Genomic DNA, 25,764 nt, shown 5'->3' on the forward strand with positions numbered 1-25,764 from the left:
ACTTGTATTAATGTCATTTTACAAATGAAGAAATGTTGGCTTCAAGAAGTTAAGGGAACTTTCCCAAGGTCATATAGGCATTGAATTCAAAATGATCTGAAGCACTATTGCTACCGTTTCCCCCGAAAATAAGACCTAACCGGACCACCAGATCTAATACGTCTTTTGGAGCAAAAATTAATAATAAGACCCGGTCTTATGTTAAAATAAGACCAGTGTCATGCAGGGACTCACGCGGGGTCTCTGGTCCTACTCCCCACATAAGAACGCAGGACATGGTGAGGCCAAAAAGAAATTCCCACAAAGCCATAAATAGGGGAGTCATACCACTATAGTCTCGCTGGTGGCTGGGTTGGAGACACAAGCAGCAGGAGCCTCCACAACCTGCCATCCACTTCTCTCTGCCAACCCACCTCACTTGCTAGCTGCAATACGCCGTGCTAACCGCAATCTGCTCTTGCTAGCTCAGCCCCCATCTTCTTGCTAGCCCCCATTTGCTGCTAGCGTAGCCACGGCAGTTATATTAGTGGCCAATGGCTCACTGGTTACAGCTGACGGCCAACTAGCCACAGCTGATGGCCATCCAATCACAGTTGATGGCCATTTAGTACCTGAGCCAGCACCTTTCCACGTGAGGCGGAGAGCCTGGAAACGCACTCCTGGCTCTGTCCCCACAGTACTTTTCTCTCTGAAGCTTCACTCTTCTCAGCCCCATCCCTCTACGTATTTAAAAATGCAACTCTCACTGTCCATTCTCACATACCCCTCAACTTCAACATAAAGTTACTATGTCACTTCATGTAGTTTTGAAGACTCATTCCATTTTCTGTCCTGTCTTCATCAGTGATACTACTTAGGTTCCTGAGGCATAGGTCCACAAATGTTTAGCTGAATTTGCTTAACCTATTGTGCGTTTAGAGGACTAGAAACTCTATTAATTTCAGAAGGTCAATTTTTAAAAGGTGGGAGGAAGGTAACTGATGAGAATGAAAAATTTAAAATACCTTAAAAGTCCAGGGGTATCTACTTTCAGACACAGGGAATCCTGCTGCCACCAAGAATATAAAGGCAAACCTCGTTTTATTGCATTTCACTTTATTGCCCTTCACAGATGTTGCTTTTTTTTCCCAAATTGACGGTAATACCCTACAACAGGGAAAGATTACCACTCGCTTTACTGCAGTGGTCTGACCCAACCCACCATATCTTCAAGGTCTGCCTGTATGTCTTTCCATCTTCCCAGTGGGTTCTCTGTAGCCACAATCCCAGGTTACATTCTGCTAGTTTAGTAACAACAAAAAAAAAGAGCCTCTTTCTCAGTAATTCCCTCAAAGGCCCCCGGGATTGCTTCTCAGAGGAACAATTTAGTTCACCATAGAGGTTTTTAGGTTGCTGATTAAGGGTATCTACTCAGGAGTCAACTTCCTGGATTTGTCATTTACTGTCTTTGTAATGTAGTTGAGTTACTTAACCTCTGGTATCTGTTTGTCATCAGTAAAATGGGGATTGTAACAGTATCTCAGGGTTGTGAGAATTTAAATAACAAACCTGAAGCAGTTAGAACAGTGTCTGATGGAGCACGGCCTCAATTGTTAGTTCTCATTCAACGCCCATCCCTGAATCTACTTGACAGCTAAGTCTGGGAAATTATGCTTTCTGCTTTCCTATTCCAAAGAATTAGAGAGTAAGATTATAGAACTGGAAAGGATTTTCATGGTTCACCATTAAAGTTTTGTAAGAGATTAGAACAAGCTAGGTTCAAGCCACTAACCTCATCCTATGGTCTGTTTATTCTAGTTGATGGTGTGGCAGAGATGTTTAGTTGTTCCCAAGTATGTAGTATTCTAGCCTTTATTCTTGAATTTCTGCTGTCCACAGCAACCCAAAATAAAGATTACACTTCGCAGCCTCCCTTGAAGTGGCCAAGTGTCTTGTGTTCTGAACAATGCGACAAAAGCAGATGTGACTCTATTCAGCTTGTGGAAAGTACTCTTAAGAGAGATTTGTCCCCCTTGTTTTTCCTTCCTGCTAAACAAAAGGCTTGGGACTGGAAAGCCATCTTGAATCATCAGGACAGGCCCCACAGAGCGCTGCTGTGCAGTTTTGGAAAAGGCCCCCCTTCCTCAGGCCAACTTAACCAGTGTCCTAGGATGCTCGATAAGCTGATTGTGGGCTTCATTTCAGCCCCTATTTCAGCTTTTTGGCCAGGTGCAGGGCCTGACCAGCAGGACCGTATGTGGCAGCGCTCTGGGAGTGGAGGTCACATAGGACAGAGCAACAAGCTTTTAAGTTTCCTAGGTCTCTTTCACCAGAGTGCCATATTAGTCAGCCCTGGTCCATCCACTTGGATTTGTACTTAGGAGAGAAAATTCTATCTTGTGTAGGCTGCTGTTTTCCATAGAAGGCTCATTTTACTCTCAGGTATTTTGACTCATACTTCCCCCTCACCCCCCGACTAGAGCACACTGCTTTTATTTAGTACCTCATTAATCAGTCACCCAAAGTGAATACTACCAATTATCCTCTGCTCTACATCCTGTGATTTTTATCTTTCCACTACTGGGGCCAGAGACAGGTTGGGCCTCATTGCAGTAAGAAGTAAAAATCATCATATTGATCCCTTTTGACTTAAAAGTTAAGACCATCTGCTAATGGATAGTTTAACCTGTTATTTTGGGCAGTAACGCCAGGAATGATCCACTGAATTTAGATGGCAGTGTTCTGTTGTGTTACTTAATTAGACACAGCAACTAACTCATGCTTGAGATTGGTAGGGTCATATGCTCTAAATGATGGTAATGAAATTATGTCCAGAAAAAACAAACTGTTATTTTGCAGCATCTCTTTGCTCTAAAAATTTTGGAAAATAACCCCAAACTCAAAATACTACTCTAATTTTTAAAGGTAACTACTACTATATATGATCTCTCAACACCCCTAAGTCGTAAGAGCACTTATTTCTCTATTTTGTAGATGTGGAAATAGACAGGGAGCAATGATATGGCCCGTCACAATTATAAAGGTACGTAGTGGAGCGAAGTCTAACATCCAAATCTTTTAGCTATGTGTTTTTTTCATTACATTGGTTCACATACCTCTACTTCTTTAAACTTTCTTTGTAGCTTCATTTCAACCAGCATAAAGTGCCAACCCTATCCACAGGGAGTCTCATAATTTTGACTGTATGATGTGCCAAGTTGAGTGTTTGTTTTGGTGTTGGCAGCAGATGCCCTGATTACCTCCATTAATACAAACAGCTCCCAATCCTCTATCACTCTTCCTAATTGGTTCAGCTCCCTTAGGCTGTTGGCTATCATTCTCTTTCATAAAGTTTACGTCACTAGGTAAAGAACAATTGCAAGAATTTAATTTGCTTGATCGACCAAACAACATTGTAAACCCACCTTTGATTCTGAGTTGATAATCAATCTTGAAGCTTTCAAATTAAAGGACAAATGCAGTATATTCTTTTGGAACAGCTGTGCAAATAGTTTTCATGTTTGAATTTAGGCTTTTACTTAATTAATAGAATATGGCCTTGAAGAGTCATATTCATTTATATTTTGTGTGGCCCCCAAAATTATTATTCAAGTCTTGCGTGAAAGTAAAATATTCGTTATTCGATGGTATTTGTGATAAAATTGACTCCTATATTCTTAACATTTTATTCACTATCTTGTACGCAGTAAGTTGTATTTTTACACTGGACGAAAAAATCCAGACCCACCAGCACTCACCACAACGTCACATAAGACCAATCGAATTGGCCGCAGATATTGTGGATCATCTGCTTTCTTTGTGAAACCAGGGAGTACATATTTTCTAAGCTCATGCCATTTTTTTTTTTTTTTTGCTCCCCAATGGAACTACTTTATTCCTGGCTTACTGAGTTCCATGTTGAAACATTTTTGGTATTGGGTGAAAAGATGTCATTTTCAAGAATCAGTTTAGAGCACTGAAGAGTGGGCCATCTCCAGGCACTTCTATTTAGAAACAACCATAACTCTTAGAGAGTGATGGAATATAACTTTGTAGCCTTGACTGGGACTGAAACAGGGCTCTGCAGAAGTTGTAGATACTAGTAAATGTTGAAAGCAGCATATTGTTCATGTATTACCCAAGTTAGAGAGAAAAAAAAAAAAACCTGTTGCAGCAATGACTGCTGCTCATTCCAGACGCTCCACATCAAGGCTGCTTTCCCTGGGGCTGATGAGACCAACTCCTACTCAGCCATGCTCATGTGGCCTTCGAAGCACACGTGCCCCTGGTCTGGACAGACGCATCTGCTCCGGAGTTTCCTGTGTCTTACCTGTCATTGTGTCTAACACTGTCAGTTGTGAATGAATTAGCACAAAGCTAAACGAGTTTTTAGGAAGTTTTAAAAAAATGTACAAGTTTCTAAAATGTGCAACCCCTTCTACAATATTCAGGTGTAAGTGGCACATACTTTTTGAAAACAGTATTACTGGCCTCAATTTTTCCTCCTCCTCTTTTGTGTCTCAGGCAGTAATTCACTTTCATCCAGGAAGACTTTCCCAACCTCCAACCCAAATTTGGAGCCCCTTTGGAGGTGCTTTCTTGGCATGTACTTTTCTACCCTGTTAGATTCAGGGACTTCTTTATTCATCTTTGTATTGGGAGTGTCTACCAAACCTCAAATTGATTCTGGAATGAAAAAATGCCTGATTCTCCTCTACGGGGCCTCTGAAAATGTGTTGTGGGGCCTCTTTGGTGAAAGCCACTAAATGAAAAATGGACAAATCCTATACCTATTTTACCGTCTATGAAAGAGAGATATAGCTTTCTATTATCTACCTCAAAGATGTCTAATAAATAAATAAATGTCATCTAAATACTTTTTCAACTGAGCTTTACCACCTACATTAAGATAAAGGTTGTAGTGAAATCATGAAGGACAAAAAGAAACAACATCAAAAATGTTCCTTAGAAGTCTGCCTTTTTTTGAACAGTTCTTGTTCCAAAATGCTCTGTATAATTACTGTTAATTTGTACTGAGGAGTAACGATACTTTTCAGGTTTTTCGGTAATCCTCAAACCTGAAAGGTCACTAAAATTGTATTTCCCCATTCTCCCCTTGCACTAATGTTAACACAGATATGAAAGCAGACTTAAGGAAATTATGACTTACCTGTGAACATCAGACAGCTTTAAGCAAGAATATTGGCCCTGCTTTGTATTACAGCCACATGTTCCTATTTTTTCAACCACCTTGAAAAATAAATATTTGAACTACAATCTTCAATAAAGTCCTTCTACATTTGTTGTCAATCTTAATCACCTTTTGCTTGTCTGCTTAGTGCTTTTAGCTCTTAGATGTTGCACCTGGAGATTCTAGCTTGCTTTATGATGCAGGTTTATATGCCCTTTAATTGAAAGCAAACCGCCTTAGATAATCCAGTGACAACAATGTTACAAGGTCCACTTTCCGTTAAAAAGCAAATAGAAATATTAGGCTGTTCTCTAAAATGAAGAAAAACACATAAAAATATACCACAATCTGCCACACCACTTCCTTTATCAGAGATAAAACCCCACAGCCAAAAATGCCTCTTTTGTAGCTTTTCTCCCCCCGGCAGAAGTGGGGGAGTGCAAGGGACTATAGTTCTCAATGACTAATCTTTTCTCACTGGGTGATATTTCTCTGCCCAAAGAAAGACTTCCGTCATACAGTGGGTTAAATATTGTATTCATGCTACTGCAATAACTAAATCAACTTTAACCCCAAGTTTTGTGTAATATTCTCATTTTTGTTAAAAGCACATTAAAAAACAAGTAAAACTGCATATGGAAAGATGACAGGAACATAAGCCTCATTCATAAGCAGTGTTTGCTATTTTTTTGTGTAGGTTAACGTGCGTTTGTAAAATGGCATGAAGAAAAGGTGACGTAAGAGGTATTTTTAAGGCAATATAATTTCTCTAGGCGAGCGTCACGATCTTAAATGGCAGTATGGCAACTGATCCAAAAGGAAACGGCTGCTCAACACATGCCAGGGGCTCTGCCCGCGGGACAATGGACAACACGGGAAGGCGACCCTGGAGTTGTTCCAGTGTACGGCCTGCGTGGCGGGACTAGAATTGCGTGCACCAATGAAAGCATTCTCTTACAAAGAGGCAAAAGTTACTGCTGATGGAATTGTTTATGGAACAAATGGCAGGTTCTGGGGCATACAAAAACTTAAAACTTAATAATGTCTCCAAAAAAACTACTGAGACATTTCAGTTAACATCACAACTGTTACACTATGGGGGGGACAGACTGCAAATATTTTTCCAAGCACCTAACAATGGTTTTCAAATAATCAGAGCAGGAAAAGCATTCAAGCTTAAGTAGTTAAGTGCATATGATGGAGAGATGCCCCTCTGGGATTATTATCTCCTACCCAAATTTCTTTGGTTTTAGAGAAAAACCAATTAACCTCTTTTTAGTTTAATGAAGGACAACAAATGGGTACCGTTCTTCATCTCACCAAACAGCACTTACTACTTACTGTGTTTCCAAGCAGCTCTAATGTGTCTTTTGGTGCAAAACTTAACATAAGACCCAGCAATAATCAGACTGCACTGTAGCTATAAGACCAAATTCGTTACAGTTGTGTGTGTGTCATTAATTTTTTTCTTTTAAACTTTTATTTATTTTAAGTGTGTTTTTCCAGGACCTATCAGCTCCAAGTCAAGTAGTTGTTTCAATCTAATTGTGGAGGGCGCCGCTCACAGTGGCCCATGTGGGGATGGAACTGGAACTGGCAACCCTATTGTTAAGAGCACTGAGCTCTCACCAACTGAGCTAACCGCACCCCCCCCCCCATTAGTTTTCCTAACTAGGTACAAACAACCCACTACAGTCTGAAAACAAAAAGCAAGGTCTCCTTTATATCTGGTCATTTGATATTCAACGTAAGACAGCATGTCACTAAGCAAATCATTCAAACTACAATTGGGAGATACTTTCTTAACACTGGTCTTGAGAATAAGGAGTTTAATGGTAGTGCAAACCTATCTGTTCTCATCCTCAAAACAGAACAGGACCGTTTTCTTGTGAATTGAAAAATCACCGGAATGTTTTTTATGGGAAAGCAGGTTGAGGATAAGAAAGTGTTGATATAGTTATAGTGCATATTCCTTTCTCCTACTTCAACCCTTTCCCACCAGGGTGTGAAAAGTGAATAAAGACAGCAACATTTTTTAAAAAGTTAACTTATATTAAAAATATTTTGTTTATAAACAATTTTAATACTACAAAGTAGTATTTCAGTACAAAGCAGTTCAAATATTAACTGTTCTTTAAACTGTTAAACTTTATTATAAATTAAAATTTCTTTACAAAAAATTGCACATAATATTTGACCACTCTTAGGTTCTGATGCACTGGCAATTGCAATAGTTTCTTTAATCTTCAAGTTAAACAGTCTCAGCAAGGAGTCCAGAACGTAGAAAGGGCAATAAACAACCCTGTTAGAGCATTCCAGTGCAACTAGCAGACTTGTGGCCATGGCAGTTACACTTTCCTTAAGATGGACTGCTTAAGTTTAAATCCTGAAATGAAGAATCTCAAAAGGTTTAAAGAGGAAGAACTAAAAGGGACTGCCTGCTTTTTACTGTAAACACGGCCCTGGAAATTAAATCCCAAACAAGAATCTCTCAGGCATCAGAGAGTGTCAAGTGAATCAGGACTAGCACAACATAAAGGGGTAAAAGTAAAAAATAAAAACAAAAACAAAGCAAAATTAAAATATATATCAGTCACTTTGAGGAACTATACTTACGTACATGATGTTATGAGAATCTGGCAGGGCCTAGAGGCAGGCCAAACAGGAAGTTCATTTATCCAACCGAAGAGGTTCATGTTCATTGCTTCCGGTTTTGAGGACAGAATATTGTAGGGAACTTGATATGATCGGTAATGCTTGTCTGCATTACACAGACCTTAGCCAGGGATCAGCCTAATCTTGAAGGATCATTCAAATAATTTTGGCAATTATTTTAAGGACTTAGAACTGACTGCACCCAGTGTTCAGTGATTCTTGCTTTCTGTTTTGTAACTGTTTAAATTTAAGAGCTCATTTAGGCTGACTCCAATCTCTTGGCACTTGGAAACTAGTTTTCTCAGGTTATCAGTTTTACCTCCTTCTGAAGCTTCAAACAAGAGTTGCTGTAAAAGACAGGGAAGCATAGAAGTAAGACTTAGCTAGATTCTGAGCATTACCACATCAATGGATATGGCACATGCAGAAAATTTATAGGAAAACTTCAAGATGAAATAAAAGATAAAAAGCATTACATCTTTCCACAGTGATGCACAAAGAGGTAACTTCTGTAAGGCTCTCTGATATAAACGGTGGACCTATAAGATAGATATACACACAATTCCATCAGGAAACATGACGAGAGACACCTTCATAATCCTAACTATTTGAATGATACTTCATAATAACATTCAAGACAAAATGGTTACATTGGGTGTGGGAGTTGCCAAACATTTAGAGTTCTCGGGATGTTATGTAAAAACACACATAATGTCTATCTATGCTTTAACCTTTTAAATTGATAAATCAAGTAAAGGGGCAGAATGGCTTTAAAAAAGTGACTCATCTGATAGTCAATCCATGGCTTACCTCTCTTTGTCCCTTTAGAACAATCTCAGCAGCAATGGCTCTAATAAAAAAGGGAATATAGAAAAGGAAAAAGAAAAATTTACATATCTTTGAACAAAATGAGATACTACCACTGGCTGAATACTGACTGGGAATCTGAGTACAAAACTTCCTGAAAGTAACAGGCTAAACTTCCAAGGAGGGTAACCTATAGTGAAAAGAAAAATTCAACAATTTTTATCAACTTTACAAGAATAAAGCAGACCAGTGTTTTGAACATTAATAACGTTCAAGAAAAATATTCATAATAATTATTACTAAAAAATATGTGGCATTATCACCTTTAAAAGAAAAAGGACATCAGACCGTAAGTGGGGGGAAAACCCTGCATTTCAAAAGAGATGGTCTTAAAATGTGTGTAAGAGATTTATGTGCTATTGATAACAGTATTGTTACCTAAATGTTCTCCTTCAAGGAAAATTACAACTCTATCCATTTTGCTTTTAGAAGCAATTGTTAATGAGCACTCCCTCACTCTCAGTTTAAAACCTCAGCAAGTGCCAAAAACAAATCTAAATTAGAGATCTGTCCAGGAAAAAAAAAAAATAGATGTCATTTCAGATTTACCTGTCTGGAGCAAACCTTACAAATAAAAGCAATAGCTATAAAAACATGTACGTGATTGTTGCATTACATTTTCCAGGTGGCCAGGCATGTTGGAATATTATATGTAAACATCTTGGCTTGAAGTTTCAGAATCTGAACATTGCTTTCTTCCCATTCATGTTGAAGTAGCCTGTAAAGTACATTCAGGAAAATGAACAAAGCATTGCAAGTGTGAGGAACCCCAAATGTGCTCTATGAACAGGATGTTTGATGAGGTACAATTTTCGGTCAGTTAAATTCTATCAAGGCTATTCAGCAAGTATTTGTAGAATGCCTCTTATAAAAATTACCCTAGGACAGGGACATGGCAAACTAGCAAGAAGTCCAGTCAAGACCCATTCCATCTTCAACAAACTAAAATAAAGCCCATGTATTCCTATAGACTACTAAAGCATTCTCTTCCAGTTATACCCCACGTGTCCCCTCCCCAAAATTTTCTACAATGACTTCATACATTAACGCAATTTCCTGGTATTTTTCTCTCTTTATTAAACTGAGTATACTTAATTGTGAATGACTCGAGCTAAAATGTAAATACAATGACTAATTATTAAATTCTCTATTCTGAAAAAAGGGACAAGGTAATAACAAGTATCAAAACACAGAAGTGGAGCTTTACCAGGAAAACGAACAATTGAACTGCCTATATTCCAGAACACCTATCATAACACAAACTAGTCAAAAGACGACCACATTTTCTATTTCACATGTTTTACCAAAGGTGATGTTCCGTAATAAAAATTTCTGTAATTAGCTTCTGTAGATTAGCATGATTACTAAGAATTTTTATTATAAAATGATATGGTTATTTTTGTCATAGCCTCAAGCCTTTGAACTTTTTTTAGTCTCATATCTTTTTCCCACATGCATGCTATGTGGAATGTAAATACTTTAACACACAAAGGAATATATAATAAATATTTCAGGCACCTTATGATCCACAAAACAAACTCAGACATAAGACACAACTGATGCAGTGACAATGATTGCACAAGTAGAAACCAAAGCATTAGAATGCAGGGTACCTTTTTGAATTAAAAGATACAATTCTTGAGGGTAAAAATGGGTTTTCTCTATCAGAGGACAGAAACCACAAAGAAATGCTCAAAAATCTCCTTCTAACTGAATGTATGAAATCCACAGATAAGTTTCTCAAATATGGCTTGGGGGCTCAAGCTCAGGAATTGTACTTTAAGTAAGCATTCCAAGAGCTTCTAATGCATGCTAGTATTTAAGAGCAACTGACCTATCTGAAAATATGTTATAGTAACAAAGAACATATAGTTGGCTGCTGTCTCAGTAACACTTTAAAAATCTCTTAAGTAATGCTCCTTCGCCATGTAAAACAAACTTACTGCCTATTATACATGTGCCAAGAACAGATGCTATGTGCTTAGGGAACACAGATGAACTTGACTGAATTATATGCCCCCTTATAATCTGCACAGTTGTCTGAAGTGACCAGATTTTTATACTGACTTCCCCATGAACAGCTATCTATTGCTTAACAACTCTGAAAGTAAAGTAGTATATATCAGTGAGGAAGGAGCAGAAGAACAGATTGTTCTTGTCAAGTTTTCAAGAATAATTTCACATGAAGAGCCTATACTGTTGGGCTGAGAACCAAAAAAATTTTATTTTTTCTTACCTCAGTGCAAGTCCAGAATTAGTTGGCATAATGGAGCAAAACCGTTCCAAGGTTTTGGAATGCTGGGTCTTTGGAACACAGCTCAAATAAAAGTAAATAACCTGTAAAGGTTGAGGGGAGGAGAAAAATGAATGCAACAAGATATGAAATACAATTACCTATGTGTTTTAATGAGAAAACCAAAAGGTCTTTAAGACATGACTGTATGATAATGTATGATGCTGTGAGTTATAGTTCCTACCATTAATTGTATTAGTGATTTTCCAATATGACTTAGGAAATATGGTCTAATGATGAAAGCCATGGACTGAGAGCACTGACAAGAAGTCAGGAGTCTGGGTTTTCATTCCTGAGTCTACCTTTGCTTGATGTATGGCTGGGCAAGTCAGAGGGCTAATAATACCTGCCATATCTTGCTCATGGAATGCCCGTGTGAAAATGACTTAATGTCCATAAAGTGGTTTGAGATCCTGGGATAAAGAATGGCATAGAAGTACAAAGCACAGTAATTGGTTATCCCGATTAATAACAAAAAACACGTGTATGTTTTAGTCTACACTGAACTTCAGTAGGAGCTTTCAGCCTACATTGTACCGAATGAAAGGGGTCTCTGAAAATAAACAAAGAACCCCTTTGTTTCACTGCTTATAAGATAACTTTATAAATGTATCATTAGTCAGATTCTACTCTTAAAATTCTAAACAGCATTGATTTCAGCTTTTTTATGTCCTATGTATAGCTATATTTGCTTGATAAAGTATTAACAGCTATACTGTATAAGCCCATTCTTATTTAGTTTGAAGTTACAGAATTTTTTATTCAGTAAAATTTCCAACTCGTCAAGCATAACATTACAGATATTATTACAATTACTTCTTCTGATCTTTCTTCAACATGTATTAAACCTTAACATCTCTTTAATTTTCCTTCAATGTCCAATTTTCTTAAATATAATATAATCAATATGTACATTCTATCTTAACTGAATCTTAAACATGGTCAATGCTAGCAAAGCATAGTCAATGCTAGGAAAGTGGTTCTAGGAAAAGGTCTCTTGATATAAAACAGGAGTTTTGCTGTTGTTTTCTAAGTCGCCTTCCTTTGTACAAACATTTAAAGAAAAATAAAAAGTTGTAAGTTCTTACCCTATTATGAAATTCATAGTTGGACCAGTAATCAGCACTGCTAAAAGGAATGGGGTATCGGGCAGGGACTGTAACCAAACATCTATTCACTAAATCAGTAAAAAATCTGAATTCTTGGACTTTGTTTCTGGATCCAGCAGCTCTGTTATTGGCAAAGACAAGATAACTGCCAAAAGAAAAATATTATGATTAAGAATAATTAAGCCAGTAATTCTCTCACCAAGAAAGCTGATTGCCCCTTTCCCCACCATGTCCCCTTATTCCAAGTCCCAATCTTATTGAGAGGAACTAAACTTACTCCATCCAAATCTTCTGCACTATATCAGATCTCATGGCAACCCCTAACGCTGCCTCATATGCCTCCACTGTCTCTTTAATACTTGATTGAAGAGGATGACAAAGGCTGTTTAAAAAAATGAAGGAAAACATTGTATGTCTATAGCTCAATTCTATTAGGTAAAGAAATGACAAAGTATATTTTAAACATTAGATATTATTACAATGGAATCCTTCTTTTGATCTTTCTTCTTTAACAATGCATAATACCTTAGCATCCCTTCAATTTTGCTTCAATGACTTTAACATCAGGTTAATTTTAACACAGTGTAATGCAGTAATAAATAACAAATGCAAGCCTAATATGCAACATTTCTCTCCACAGCAGATAATGTCTCACCAGTAAATCATCCACAAATACGGAACTTGATGGTTCAACATCTCATCATCAAAATTCCCTTTACATAAACGGGCTGGAATGTCAAGTGGTCCTGGGATATTTAAGAGATACCTGGCGAAAAAACATACTGTTTGAAATTATGCCTATGCACATATGGATTAATAACACTTTAAAAGTCCTCAGATTCAACTTAAATTTCCTTCAGATATTTTTAAAAGGTAATGAGATTTTATTTTTACATGTATACCATACTGTTTTGGTTACATCTCTAGCATCACACATTTATTGTTTTACACCTCCATGAATAACTCCTCTCCTAAAACGAATTTTTAAATTCTATCCCCAAACTTAAACAAACCACAATAATCATATAATTAAACCTAATTAAAAACAGGGAAGAACAAATGAGACTACCAAATAGCTCATAGTTTCCCCAAAAAATCTGTGCTTTCTTGTAAAAAAAAAAGTTCTTTAAAAGTTACAAAACTTGACATCTAAAAACAATCTCTCTCCCATACATACAAACACACATACCATTACTGTTTTAATTTCAGACATGATATCAAAGTGTGTTCTATAACATATTGGCTCATAAGGTACTTGTCAAAAAGAAGTCCATGACCAAATAAGATTGGGAAATATTGAAAATTATAGCCCCCTCTTGAAAAGCCACAAACATATTAAGATATTAACAGCTCTAAGAAAGCGATTAATTAAGAAATCTATTTGACTTTGACTAAGGCAAGTTTCCCAATATAGCTGAATTTGTGTGTATAACATTTACCAACATTTTCAGGAACCATGTTTTTGAAGAAAATACAATTTTCTCAACAATGATAATCTACTATAACTGTTTACCTTGGATTTTAAAATTATTTTAAGGGACTAAGAATTAATGGATTAGAGAGACTGGATGGGGACAGAAGAACCGTAAGAAAGGGAAGAAATGGGACATCTAAAAGTCAGGTTATCATCCTAACTTAGCCATAATATCATGAGTTAATCAATTAACGTCTAAGGATATTAGTTTTCTCAACTGAAAACTAAGGTAAGTAAGAAGAGATGACTTAAAATCTAATCCATGTAAGACTCTATCCTTAGGCTAACTTCGGTGAATGCAATTTCCCCGTTAACTGTTTTAACTGTTACAGCTGTCTGGTATCTGCAAATTGATATCAAACACATGAAAATTACCCACATCTAGTTCTTTCTGTCTTACATGTTACATAAAACAAAAAATGCTGGAATCCAATTCTAGGTAAATATTATTGTTCCAAGCTTTTAGCTTTATAATTTCTACTCATGAAATTAAAAAATAAGATTTTGAACCTATTATAAGATCACTGACTTCTCCTATTAATAAACTGTGGCAATATTTACTTATGAATTAATATATGTGTGTGTGTGTGTGTGTGTATATATATATATATAAGTATGACAATGCCTAAAACTATCTGACTTACTGCTGTTCTCCTAATCTTTGACTCAAAAATTTTTTCTAAATTAACAGAAATGCACTTTGTGTAAATAAGGGCTTCAATATTATCTTAAAAAAAAAAACTGAGCACAAGATACCTTGTTTTTGTAATTCTCAGTGAATTATGAACTATGACTATTCCCACAAAAAAATTAATAAAGTAAGATGACTTAACAAACAATGAGAAGATTACTTGGAGGCAACCCATTTTCAAATTTTATTGACACTGTTGTTTATTCTGCTTCATTAAGTTGACATCAAGAAGATCTGATGATCTTTGATTAGTTACTACAGAAGAATCTGGCAACATTTTCTTTTAAGCTAAACCAAATACCTCCATGCCCAAGGGAAGACCAGAACCAGCAAGTCTATAAAATGTTTGGTTCAGCCTTGGATTTATCCTATGCCTGAGTTTGAGATGTTTAAGCAATCTGATTTAAACAGGAAAAACGACAGCATGGGGATGTTGAACAATCTCTAAATTCCTTATAGACTGGTTTAATTCTTCTTCATTAATTTGCATTTTAAATTATTCTTTTGTAATTAATCCTTAGGTATTAATCTAGAGGTAGCAGAGGAGAAAGAATTTCAGGAAGAGTACTGAAATCACCATGTCAATAAACTGGCTACCATAAGAGGACAGATGTAAAAACTCATGTCTAGAAGAACAGTGGCCCCAAACGTTTTTGCCAAATCTCCAAAAACACTGCCGTGCTCACATATTCTGGGGTGGATGGACCACTGACTTAACAAAATGTGGGTTGTTTCTGAAAATGTTTTTATATAATATGGCTATAATGGGGGTGGACAGAGGGAGCACCTAAGAGAAATACTTGTATATATCAAACCAAGATGTTATCTTCACTTATCATTATTTTCCATAAGAAACTGTTTTAGGAGATATTCAGCTTAGGCTTGCCTTCTTTCTGTTCTTCCTGACATAAAATTATAGAGTATGTCATGATAAAATATTCTCCTTTTGATGCTGTTTTACTTGGGATCAGCAAACTACACCTATTTTTGTAAACAAGGTTTTATTGGAACACAGCCATGCCCATTCATTTACATATTGTCTCTGGCTGCTTTCTTGCTACAACAGTATAGCTGACTAGTAGAGATAGACCATATGGCTTGCACACTTAAAATATTTACTACCTGGCCCTTAAGAAAAAAGTTTGCGATCCCTTCAGAGATGAGGAGAAAGCGGGAAGAGAACTTTAAAAGCCTCCCAAGAAATCATTCTTCATAATCTGCTGTGGCCTCTTATTTTTGTTAGAATAAGAATTCACAGCAAAACAAAGGCAGTAAATACAGAGCTCTCCATTCGTTACTGAGAAAGTGATGGCTGAGAAAAGAATCTTCTAAAGCTTACTCAACATTTCAGAGCCTAGAGCAGTTCTGTTTAGAATTTTAAGAAGTACAAGGCGTATTATTTACATCCACTTTAGATCACCAAATAAGATTAAAAGTTGTTTTTTTAAAAAAAATCAGATTAAAATGTTAAAAAAATCACTGATTATCTCAGGATAATTTATTGTTATAGTATTAAGTGCTAAAATTAACAATAACAATAAATTAAAAGCAGAGTGAGTCACCAAGGTGTCAATATAAGCCTTCCTTTGTTAGTGTCTTTAATCTAAAAAATACAAAGCATTTACATCCTTCCATTTTGATTAAATTCTAGTGCCTTCGTAACAGTCTAAGAGGGTGTTCAAGTATTTTTTAAAAAAATCAATCTAAATAGCTATGTACGGTGTCAGATGGGTAGTAGACTTATTGGGGTTATCACTTTGTGAGGGGTGTAAATGTCTAATCATTATGTTGTTTTGTACACGTGAAAGTAATTAATAAAAAAGCATCAATCTAAAATGTAGTCAGTCCACAAAAAAAATTGTGTAATCTTTCCACTAAACTACACTATTTCTCATTCCTCTGCAAATCAAGAGTTCTACAAACTTACCGAAACAGATCCAAGTTACAGTATTTCTCAAACCCAGGTTTAAAGAAGGATGCAATAAATTTCCGCAAAAATGGAAGAAGATTATCTCCTCGATTCTATTTTAAAAAGAGGAAGAAGGAATACACATTAGGCTTATAATATTTAATTAAAATCTTTCAAGGGAGGAAAAACCACTAAAAAAAACCAAATCACTACTTAGATTAAGTTTCCTGAGTAGGTAGGGGCAGAGATAACTTCTATATTCTCATCTCCAAATTAAATTCACCTAACCATTGAACAGCTTAACACCCAATATACCACAGACTCAAGTTTCATCCAATTGCCTAGTAAGCTTCTATTATATGTTTGGCACTGTGGTAGGTGTTGGGACTTTTAAACTGAGTAAGACATGGTCCTTGCCCCCTTAGCATAGTATATAAAGCAGCTATAAACAAAATTACAAAGCAATTTAATAAGTGTAACAATAGAACTATGCACACAGTATTTATAGCAGAGAGGAGTAACAAAGTTTGCAAAGGGCAAAAGGACCAGGAAAAGCTTCCTGAAGAGGCTGGTGCCTGAAACATTTTAAAGAATGAGTAAGAAATTGTGAAACATTAAAATATCATATTCAAACATTGTGAGTTATTTTTTTTTTACCTGCAAAATGAAGAATTTGCACGTATGATAAAAAACCTCTGCATTCTGAGGATTTTTTTCAAATGCAGTAAGCCATACTGCCCTGGCTCTGTCCTGCTGATTTGTTTGCAAATATAAAGCAACAAGGGCTTCTAACAACTGGCAGTTCATGGGACATGAGTCCAATAAACATTTACAGAGCTCCACTGCAGCCTCATACCTTAACAAGAAAAAAAAAAAAACGTATCTAAACACATTTTAAAAGATCAATTTTCAATACAAAGTTAACTGCTTGTCAATTAAGTTTTACCTCTCTAGTAGCTGGTGCAGAGCAATCATGTTTGTGTAAAGTGGAACACAGACCTCTACTCTTTCCTCAATAGTAAGGCTCTCATCTGTGCAAGCTTTCACTGCATCTATCCAAAAACATCACAATATCATGAATCAAACATAAAATACATTATTTGACTGTGTTATTTAAACTCAGAGACCAACAGAAGAAGATGGCCTACCTCTTTGCTCATCTTATACTGAACTCCTGGCTTTTACCCAAAGGAGGTATTTCAGAGATTTCCAAACTCCTAAAATTTAATCTCTTACCGTCATTTTCCCAGTAAGAATAAAACATCCAATATGAGCTTTCACATCTATCCATGTTTTCACTTCAACAAGTGTCTGCATTTATCCTAAATTCCTTAAAACTATTCTCAAAAAAAAAAAAAAATCAAAGAATGAATTATCTTTTCATCTTTCTCTGACCCATTTCAAAAGAGGACTTGCTCTGCTTTTGTATAGCCATTTAAATGTCTCCCCCTAAACTAGGTCCTTTCCTTACTCCCTCCAAACACACTTCCCTTTGTAAAGAATTCTTTACTTGATCAGGCTGTTTCTTAGAGCATGGTAACCATGTTTGACTTTGCACAACTGTCACCATTTCCTCCTTGCCCAATGGGTAGTATGACTTCCCAGATTTGCAGTTTTAAAATGAATGCCACTCTGATACTGCATTTTGAAGTGAACTTATAGGCTAATATCTAAACAAACCTAAAAGCCTATCTCTAAATTAATTTTATTTGATTCGTTAGCATTTGATGTTCTCCCTCTTCTTTCTCCTTTCTTCTTGCCTATGTTTCCAAGAGATTGTTTATATTTCCCCTTGGTCTCATTCAATGACTCTATTCTTCCTTTTACCCCTTCCTTATTACTATACTTTTCAAGCTCCTTTCCTCAGAGAAAATATCTCATAGCTTCAACTACTGAATAATTTACTGCAAGAGTACTAAAAACTGTAAAGTACTTTGCAATACAATAACTTCTGTTAACAATGTTCAAATCCATTTCTCTATCTGTAATTGTCCAGTTAAGGTTCATTGTCTTATTTCCTTCTGCCAACAGGCATTTCCAGTTGGATGACCAATTACCATACACAAATACCACTCCTACCACCAAAATCAGTCTTCCCAATTTATATTTTCTATTAATTCATTTTCCTTTCCCCAGTCTCAAGACCCCAAAATCATCTTTGACTATTTCTTGTCTTCTTCCCTGACATTTAATCTGTCCTCCCCCTCCACATCTCTATGTGCTAACTTCAAATGTCTCTAATAAATACTCTTTCCCAGGTTACTTTTTTTGTACCTCAGTTACAGCAATCAGTTTCTGTTTGGTTTTCATACCTTTGGTACCATTTCTCTACAGCACATTTTTTCTTTCTATTGCCATCAAGTCTACCACACTTACAAAGTTCTTGAAAATTTGGTTATCATTCCACTTATCAAGGTTAAAGGTTAATTCCTACTATTCTCTAGCACAAAACTCTGGCTTGGTAAGGATTCTCCCTTCAAGTCCAATGTATTAATTCCTATCTACTTGTTGCTTTTTGTTTACTTAGCTCCCCTAACAGAAATGTCCTTTTTTTCCTTTCTTTCCTCAATAGTTTATTCAATGAACATTTACTAAGCACTTAGTACACGGCCAGACATTACAGACCTTTGGAAAATATAGAGGTAAATAAGACAAGAGTCCTATCTTTGAAGAGGTCCACTATGTCACATAGTTGAGCTTCAAAGTCCAGCTCCAAGCCCTAATTCTTCTACGAAGACTTCCCAACCTATAACAATCCCTTCCCTTTGGTTTTATGGCCTGTACCACATAATTCTATCAATCACAGATCTTAATCTTTTCTACAACCCCAGAATTTAGACTATATACTACTAATACTACAGTTATATGGCCTTATATGTTTAATAATTATGTCAAATATATAGATTTTATCTTCTGATTAGGCTATGTACTTATTAGGAAGGAATAGGCTTATACCTTGTATATATTCCATAGAGCAGATACATCATTTAGTATTTAGTAACAATCAAACTCACTGACTGAGAAAATACTATCTTTAACTTTCACCTTGATGGACTGCTTAAAAAAAAGAATTACCTGATTCTGTGATTCAATCAATTCATTAAACCATATATCTAGCTGATATCCTTTGCCATAATCAGAAAAACTATGTAGTATAGTACAGTTCCTAGCTTTCACGGATGCCAATGCCCATTGTATCTGATTCAATCCTTAATTTTTTAATCATTTATATAATAAAGAATGAAACTACAACTTATAATATGTAAATCTGTTCTGCTTAATTATAAAGAATCATAATAAGAAATAAGTTGATGTTCTAAATAATTTATAAACATTTATGCTTACCTTCAAAAACTGCTAACAACATGTCAGGACTAGTCTTTACATCTTGAACTGTTTGCCATGGCATTATAAATGGTTCTGTGTTAACAATTCTTGAAGGATTAGCATTAGAAGGATCATAAAATTTGGAAGGGAGACCGTTGAATTCAATAAGATGTATGTAGGCCAGCCATGCCAAACATCGATCACTTGTTTTAAGGTATTCAGCTACTACTCCATCATTAGCCGATTTCAATGCATTCTAGGTAAAACAGGAAAATAATCTGAAAATGTTTTTTAAAATAATGACTCTTATTCCTAAGATTCAAATGTAAAGGCAAAAAACAAAAGTGTTACATTTCTTTGCAGTGGTTCTTAAACACCTAAGTTAAAATTATGAGTCACCAATTTTTTTAATCAGAAAACTCTTTAGAGGGAGGTATCAATAACAAATTAACATGACTTTTACTATACTAAGGTTCATGACGTACTTAATGAAAAGAGATTAAATTTATTTATACATTTTAAGTGTCTTGGTATTCAAACTCTAGTAAGATAAAGAGAAAAAAGAAAAAACAACCACCACACCCATACAGAAGATTTTCATTTCTTCCCTCTTATTATTTGAATACTGAAGTTTATTCTGGTAGGTACTGAACATACAATATTTTCATTTAAACCTCATAAACACTCTAAAGAAGGTATTATCCCAACTAAGCAAATGAAGAAACAATCATAAACTTACTCACCTTCATACAACTTACTAGTAAGTGGCAAAACAAGGATTCAAATCTAAAGCCTGTTCTTATCATTGAACAATGCTACTATGTTTTTGACCTTTTAAAAATTCTCTACAAAGTGTAATTAAATGCTACAATAAATGCTTACCTGTAAAATTGCAAGTGCACTTTGGCATCTTCCAGTAAATATGTGCAGCTGAACTCTAAACAAAAGAGCCTCTAAAAGCTGAAAGGACAGAATATCTGATGCTTCCCGCTTGGCTACTCCCATCAGAAACTCCACCATTCTCTCACATACGTAATCCTTTTCTTCAAAGGTACTTTCTAGGTGTAGAAACTGCCCAAAATTTCATATCATTAATCATGCTTCATAAGAATAAACTGTAAAACTACAGATTTTTCACATTTCATTAAGAAACTGTCTCATATTAAATCTTCAATTTCCATAAAAAGGATAATTATAAATGTGTATAAACCCATTTTCCAGTACTATAACCTAGATTTTCCCTTCAGGTTGAAAAGTAAAATCAGATGAAAACTAAACACAGACGTACTCTCAGAATGATTTATCACTGAAGCAATTACATCATTCCTTCAACCAACAGGTAAATGACACCAAGACCATGATGGATCTACAAAAGCTCACAATGACCATCACATACAATTTGCATTGCTGAGGTATGTGACTATATAAAAATGTTGAAAACAGCATTCATATTAGAACCATGTGGCAAAATAAATAATTAAAAAACTTAATCAACTTAATCAAGAATTAAGAGGCCTTTAAAGACCAAACAACTTTAAGAAAAAACATTACACCCCCAAAATCTTGTGATCAACAGCATTAACTTAGGTACAAGGTTCCAGGCATTACTCTGTGTCCAAATCTATTCAGTACTTGAGTTAGGAGAGTAAGAGTTAGAGTGGCAAGTTCATTCATTAAGGGATACGACATTATCCAAGTCTATTTGTTCTGAATTTCAGCGAGCAAGTAAATGATACGGCTGAGAATAATATTTATCTGAAAGTTTATCTTAATCTAATAATTCCAGAGTTCAGCTGGTAAACATTCAGATACTAATGAATATTTATTTTACAAGCGGATTAATGATAATTTTAAATTTAAGCCTAGGTAGGAAACATCCCATTCTCTCAGAGAATAAGGAAGAACCCATTTTTTCACTAAATCATTGTATCTTGGCAAGGTTCAGTATTCGTATGAATTATAGATTATGATTATTTTCAGAAGTAACGAGGACAGATATTATTTCATGAAAATATTACACATGCATAAGAAATTTTTAAAAATTTGTTTCCGGTGATTTGCACAAAATTCACTCAACTTTGCCCAAACTAAAACTGCTTAAGAATAAATAGGTAAGTGTAAAATGTTTTAAAATGTTTGTATTTTTTCCTTACCAATAAAGTTAACCACAATAAAAATCACATCTTCGCTAAGTATTTTCTTCTTGTTTAGTCTAAATTAATCTTGATCCAAAGAAGTGGTTTTGAGGTAACTGGACACCAAAAGTAAGGTTATTATATCTATATGATAATAAAGCATATGATCTATGAAGCTGCATGTCAATGTTTAAGATGATCCAAAGAATTATGAACACATGTGCGTGCACATGCATACACACACAGGACTATGTTATCTTTTCTACTCACAGTCCAAAAACTTTGATAATCAGGAGCATATTCAACAGCTGTTTCACACATTTCCTGCACCTCCTCCTTGGTTCCTCTTTTAGAAAACAATCTGAGGTAATGGCACCAAATTTCTGGATTGTCTTTGTTGTTTTCCAAAGCCCGAGCCAGAACATTTAAGGCAGAATCCAAAGACTCTGAACATAGCCTACATGTTTAAAAGAAAAGCAGGAATATACTTTTTTAATGCTTGAAAATACTTTTAAATTGGGCTAGTCTAATGAGTCAATTTTTAAATTCCATTTTCTATTAGAACCTACCAAGAAGCTACAGCCACCTATGACAAAGGGAGGTAGATTAGAATTTTAAGTCACATCTGTCCAAAAAAAGGTCCTGATTTCCCACAGACCCAGTAATTCCTTTTTAAATGGATATTCTGTGAGCATTTACCAAATAAAACCACTGTTATAAAACCACTAGATTATCAACTTCAAGTGTGCTTTAAGTCCATACTCAGCAGTACCTTTTATGATTTACACTGGTCCGGGAATGGAAAAAGTTAAACAATTCTCCCTCAAGGCCAGCTACTGCCAACACAAAATATCAAAGCTTTCAATATAATAATAGTTCTTTTCAACCGTCAAGGGCTTGCTATCTCTTGGAGAAGATAATTGTCTCTCATGATCCTATTCATAAAATAATGTACAGTTCTTTTGGCCTTCACTCAGTAAATGAGTCAGAAAAGAAAACACTGCAACATATCCCATTAACATGGAAATGAAATACAAGAGAACTGAAATAAGCACCATATTCAGGCATGTAAGGTGTTATTAGCATTCTGTAGTGCTGCCTTATTAAAAAAAAGCTTCTATATCAAGTTTTAAGATAGACATTCACAGTTGCCATAAAAAAAAAACCTGAATTTTTATAATTTTTAATTACACTAATAGAAGATTATTCCTGGTAATCCTATCAAAAAGCAAGAGTTAGAAAATGCACTTATACAACAGGAGCTGTTGTTTGTGAGATAAATTACTGTTTACCTTATTTGAATAATACCACCCCTAGAAAAAGTCAATTCACCAGAATTTAGAGGTTCTTAGACAAGCTTTAAATCTCCAAATGAAAATTAACAAAAAATTTAACCTGTTCCACTATTTGACTTTTTAAGAAACCCAAATAATTAATCCTTACACCACTGAAAATTTATTAAATTAACTAATCCTACTTGGAAATAAGAGCCTACTAGAGTGAAAAACTGTAGCTAATTTATTACCCATACACTGAACCATGCATACAACTCAAGATCTAATCTTAAACTTTTTCTAATAGCTTTTAAACAATAAAGTGCTTTTAGCTTTGTCAAAAAACAAAGGCTCCATTGATACTAGGAAGGAAACATGATTACCATAGATGAAATAAACCTCAAACATAAAAATATAAATGTGCAACAGTTTACACAAAGATTAGAAGCGGACCTACCCCTCATTTTGATTCAAGTACTTGTATGCAAGCTTGAGCCAAAGTTGTACATGAGAAGGATTTTCAAGCACACTTGCTTCTAAATTAGCAATGTCATCAGTCTCATTTGTAAAGTATCTGACATCATCTGGAGTCACAACGGTATCCAAAGCAGGAACTTTTATTCGGTTCTCCGGCTGAAAGGCTATAAAAAGGTTATCATAGCTTCACACCTTCTTTTAACCACAGATCCCCAAGAAAAACAATTTCCCTCCTCTTTAAAATAATCTAAAAATCTAAAGATTCTAATGACATGCAGTAGTTCATAGCTTTAACGTAAAGCAATCATACAATTTATGTCCAAACCAGGATACTTTTAAGAGTGAAAGGAAGTGTTATGGAAAATTATACCAGGACAACAGGCATAAAGTAGGAGTCTGCTAGACAAACCAGAAGTACCATCTCCCTACTTTAAGGATAAATGACATCACCTGATAATTCACATTCATTAACCTGAAAGAGAAAGTTATAATTTCTGAAGATGATTTGTTCCACTGTATCTAAATCAGAGAAAAAGTGTTTCATTAATGTAAATAAGCATGAAAGTATACACCTATCAGGTATTTGCCAATCTACGAATAGTAAAAACAATTAAATTATACAAACTTGAAATTATAATGCAAGATGTGCTTGACAATAAAGTACTTATTCACACATTCTTCTGTTCAGGCATCAATTCAGTTTTGACCCTACTTACTTCACGTAGGAAAACACAGACTCAAAGATGAACTCAACTAGAACATCTGCCCTCAAAAAGATATAGGCCAAACAGTGGTTCTCAAATGGGAGAAGTACTGCTCCCTTCTCCCACTCAAGCATGTTTAGCAATATCTGAAGCTGTCACATTTGCTAAAGAGTAATTTTTGCATTTACTGGTCCATGAATACAAAACATCCCGAAATGACGTGAAGGGTAGTGCTGCACAATGAAGAACTAATTGCCTTAAACACCAAATGGCATAACTGTTCTTAAAAAGTAGAAATAAAAAAACTAGGCTAGTAATACACCAAAAGACTAATTGAAAGTGTTAGATAAAAATAGAATACCACAATTTAATGATTCTGGATCTTAAATTACTTCTTACCATACTTAATTGGTCCTGTAGACTGTTCCTCATCACTACTGAAGCTATTCTCTGAAACAGGTTTTCTCCAAAACTTTGGTTTCCATTTTCTTTTATCTTTGTAGGTTGTAAATGGAGGTGCTAAAATAGACAAAAGAAGATTATTAGTCGATACACCTAGTTTTTCAAAGTTTTGAAACAATACTCAAAAAGAACTAAATTTATTTCATTGTGCTAAAAAAGACATATCTTTTATATTGAGAACATAATGCCAAAAAATTTGCTGTCATAAAGAAACTCAAGATCCTTTTGTGTGTGTCAGACAGACATATATACTCACTATGGCCTTTACTTTCATTGATATTGCTAACAAGAAGAACAGCCATCTGGTCCATTGACATTCGATCTTTGTTTACTCCAAAAAGTTTCTCAACATATTTTTCTGAAATTAGAGCAATGGTATCTTCATAAAAAATATAAAAAACATGGATTACAGAGACGAGGCTTATAAAAAGAGTATGAAATGAAGAACAGTTTCAGAATTAAAGTGAAAACACCCAGGGCCTTCTAGATGGCAATGCCTACATTATCCTAACTACTATGGCAAATCCTACCATATCATACACCCACTTGGGGCTGAAAAAATATGTATTTCCTGAAACAAACTAAACAAGTGAAAATCAAAATCCCCAAATTGAAAATGATTAGATTCAGTGACTTTATAACTATTCTGGGTTGCGATAACACTAAATTTAATAAACACCAATTCCCTTACTTCCAAGACTTATAGTTCATGGTTTAGTATTTGGCACTAAATCTGAGGAAAAGCTAAACAATATTTACTCACAATGTCTGACAATAATCTATACTTCCTACAATGTCAAAAGTATATCAAGTCCTTTTTATTTCATTGTTTTTGAAACTATAGTCATCTTAACTTATAGTTTTTCATAGAATTTGAAACTATAGTCATCTTAACTTTCAACTCTCCTTCGTTTTTTAAAACAATAATAAACAAAAATAGGGGTCTAGTTTAAAATCATTACTAAAATTTCTATACAAATATGTCAATATATTCTTCTAAATAAACTGAACTGTTTAGATGAGCTCTGTCCAAAGAAGATTCTGCACTGATACAAATATCTTATATCTGCACTATCCTATTGGTAAGTACTCACCACTGTTAAGCTACTGAGCTCAACAGTAGCTACTGAGTACCGTGTTTCCCCGAAAGTAAGACCTAGCCGGACAATCAGCTCTAATGCATCTTTTGGAGCAAACATTAATATAAGACCCGGTCT

General features: G+C 35.2%; 1 protein-coding gene across 1 annotated transcript in view; it reads right to left on the reverse strand.

The window, feature by feature from the left end:
* Positions 1-7,299: 7,299 nt before the first annotated feature.
* ZFC3H1 (zinc finger C3H1-type containing) overlaps positions 7,300-25,764 on the reverse strand; it is a 49,682-nt gene continuing 31,217 nt past the window's right edge. The window contains exons 19-35 of the mRNA XM_033116344.1: positions 24,804-24,905; positions 24,485-24,604; positions 23,362-23,545; positions 21,901-22,087; positions 20,378-20,566; positions 19,514-19,751; positions 17,115-17,220; positions 16,826-17,024; positions 16,187-16,281; positions 12,750-12,860; positions 12,372-12,476; positions 12,074-12,239; positions 10,929-11,029; positions 9,309-9,410; positions 8,636-8,675; positions 8,302-8,364; positions 7,300-8,172 (exon numbers count right to left, since the gene is read on the reverse strand). Of these exons, the coding sequence (XP_032972235.1) occupies positions 8,035-8,172; positions 8,302-8,364; positions 8,636-8,675; positions 9,309-9,410; positions 10,929-11,029; positions 12,074-12,239; positions 12,372-12,476; positions 12,750-12,860; positions 16,187-16,281; positions 16,826-17,024; positions 17,115-17,220; positions 19,514-19,751; positions 20,378-20,566; positions 21,901-22,087; positions 23,362-23,545; positions 24,485-24,604; positions 24,804-24,905 (2,246 nt within the window). The 3' untranslated portion in view covers positions 7,300-8,034. The remainder of the gene's footprint in view (positions 8,173-8,301; positions 8,365-8,635; positions 8,676-9,308; positions 9,411-10,928; positions 11,030-12,073; positions 12,240-12,371; positions 12,477-12,749; positions 12,861-16,186; positions 16,282-16,825; positions 17,025-17,114; positions 17,221-19,513; positions 19,752-20,377; positions 20,567-21,900; positions 22,088-23,361; positions 23,546-24,484; positions 24,605-24,803; positions 24,906-25,764) is intronic.

This window comes from Rhinolophus ferrumequinum, chromosome 10 (genome assembly GCF_004115265.2).
Source record: "Rhinolophus ferrumequinum isolate MPI-CBG mRhiFer1 chromosome 10, mRhiFer1_v1.p, whole genome shotgun sequence".
Lineage (NCBI taxonomy): Eukaryota > Metazoa > Chordata > Mammalia > Chiroptera > Rhinolophidae > Rhinolophus > Rhinolophus ferrumequinum.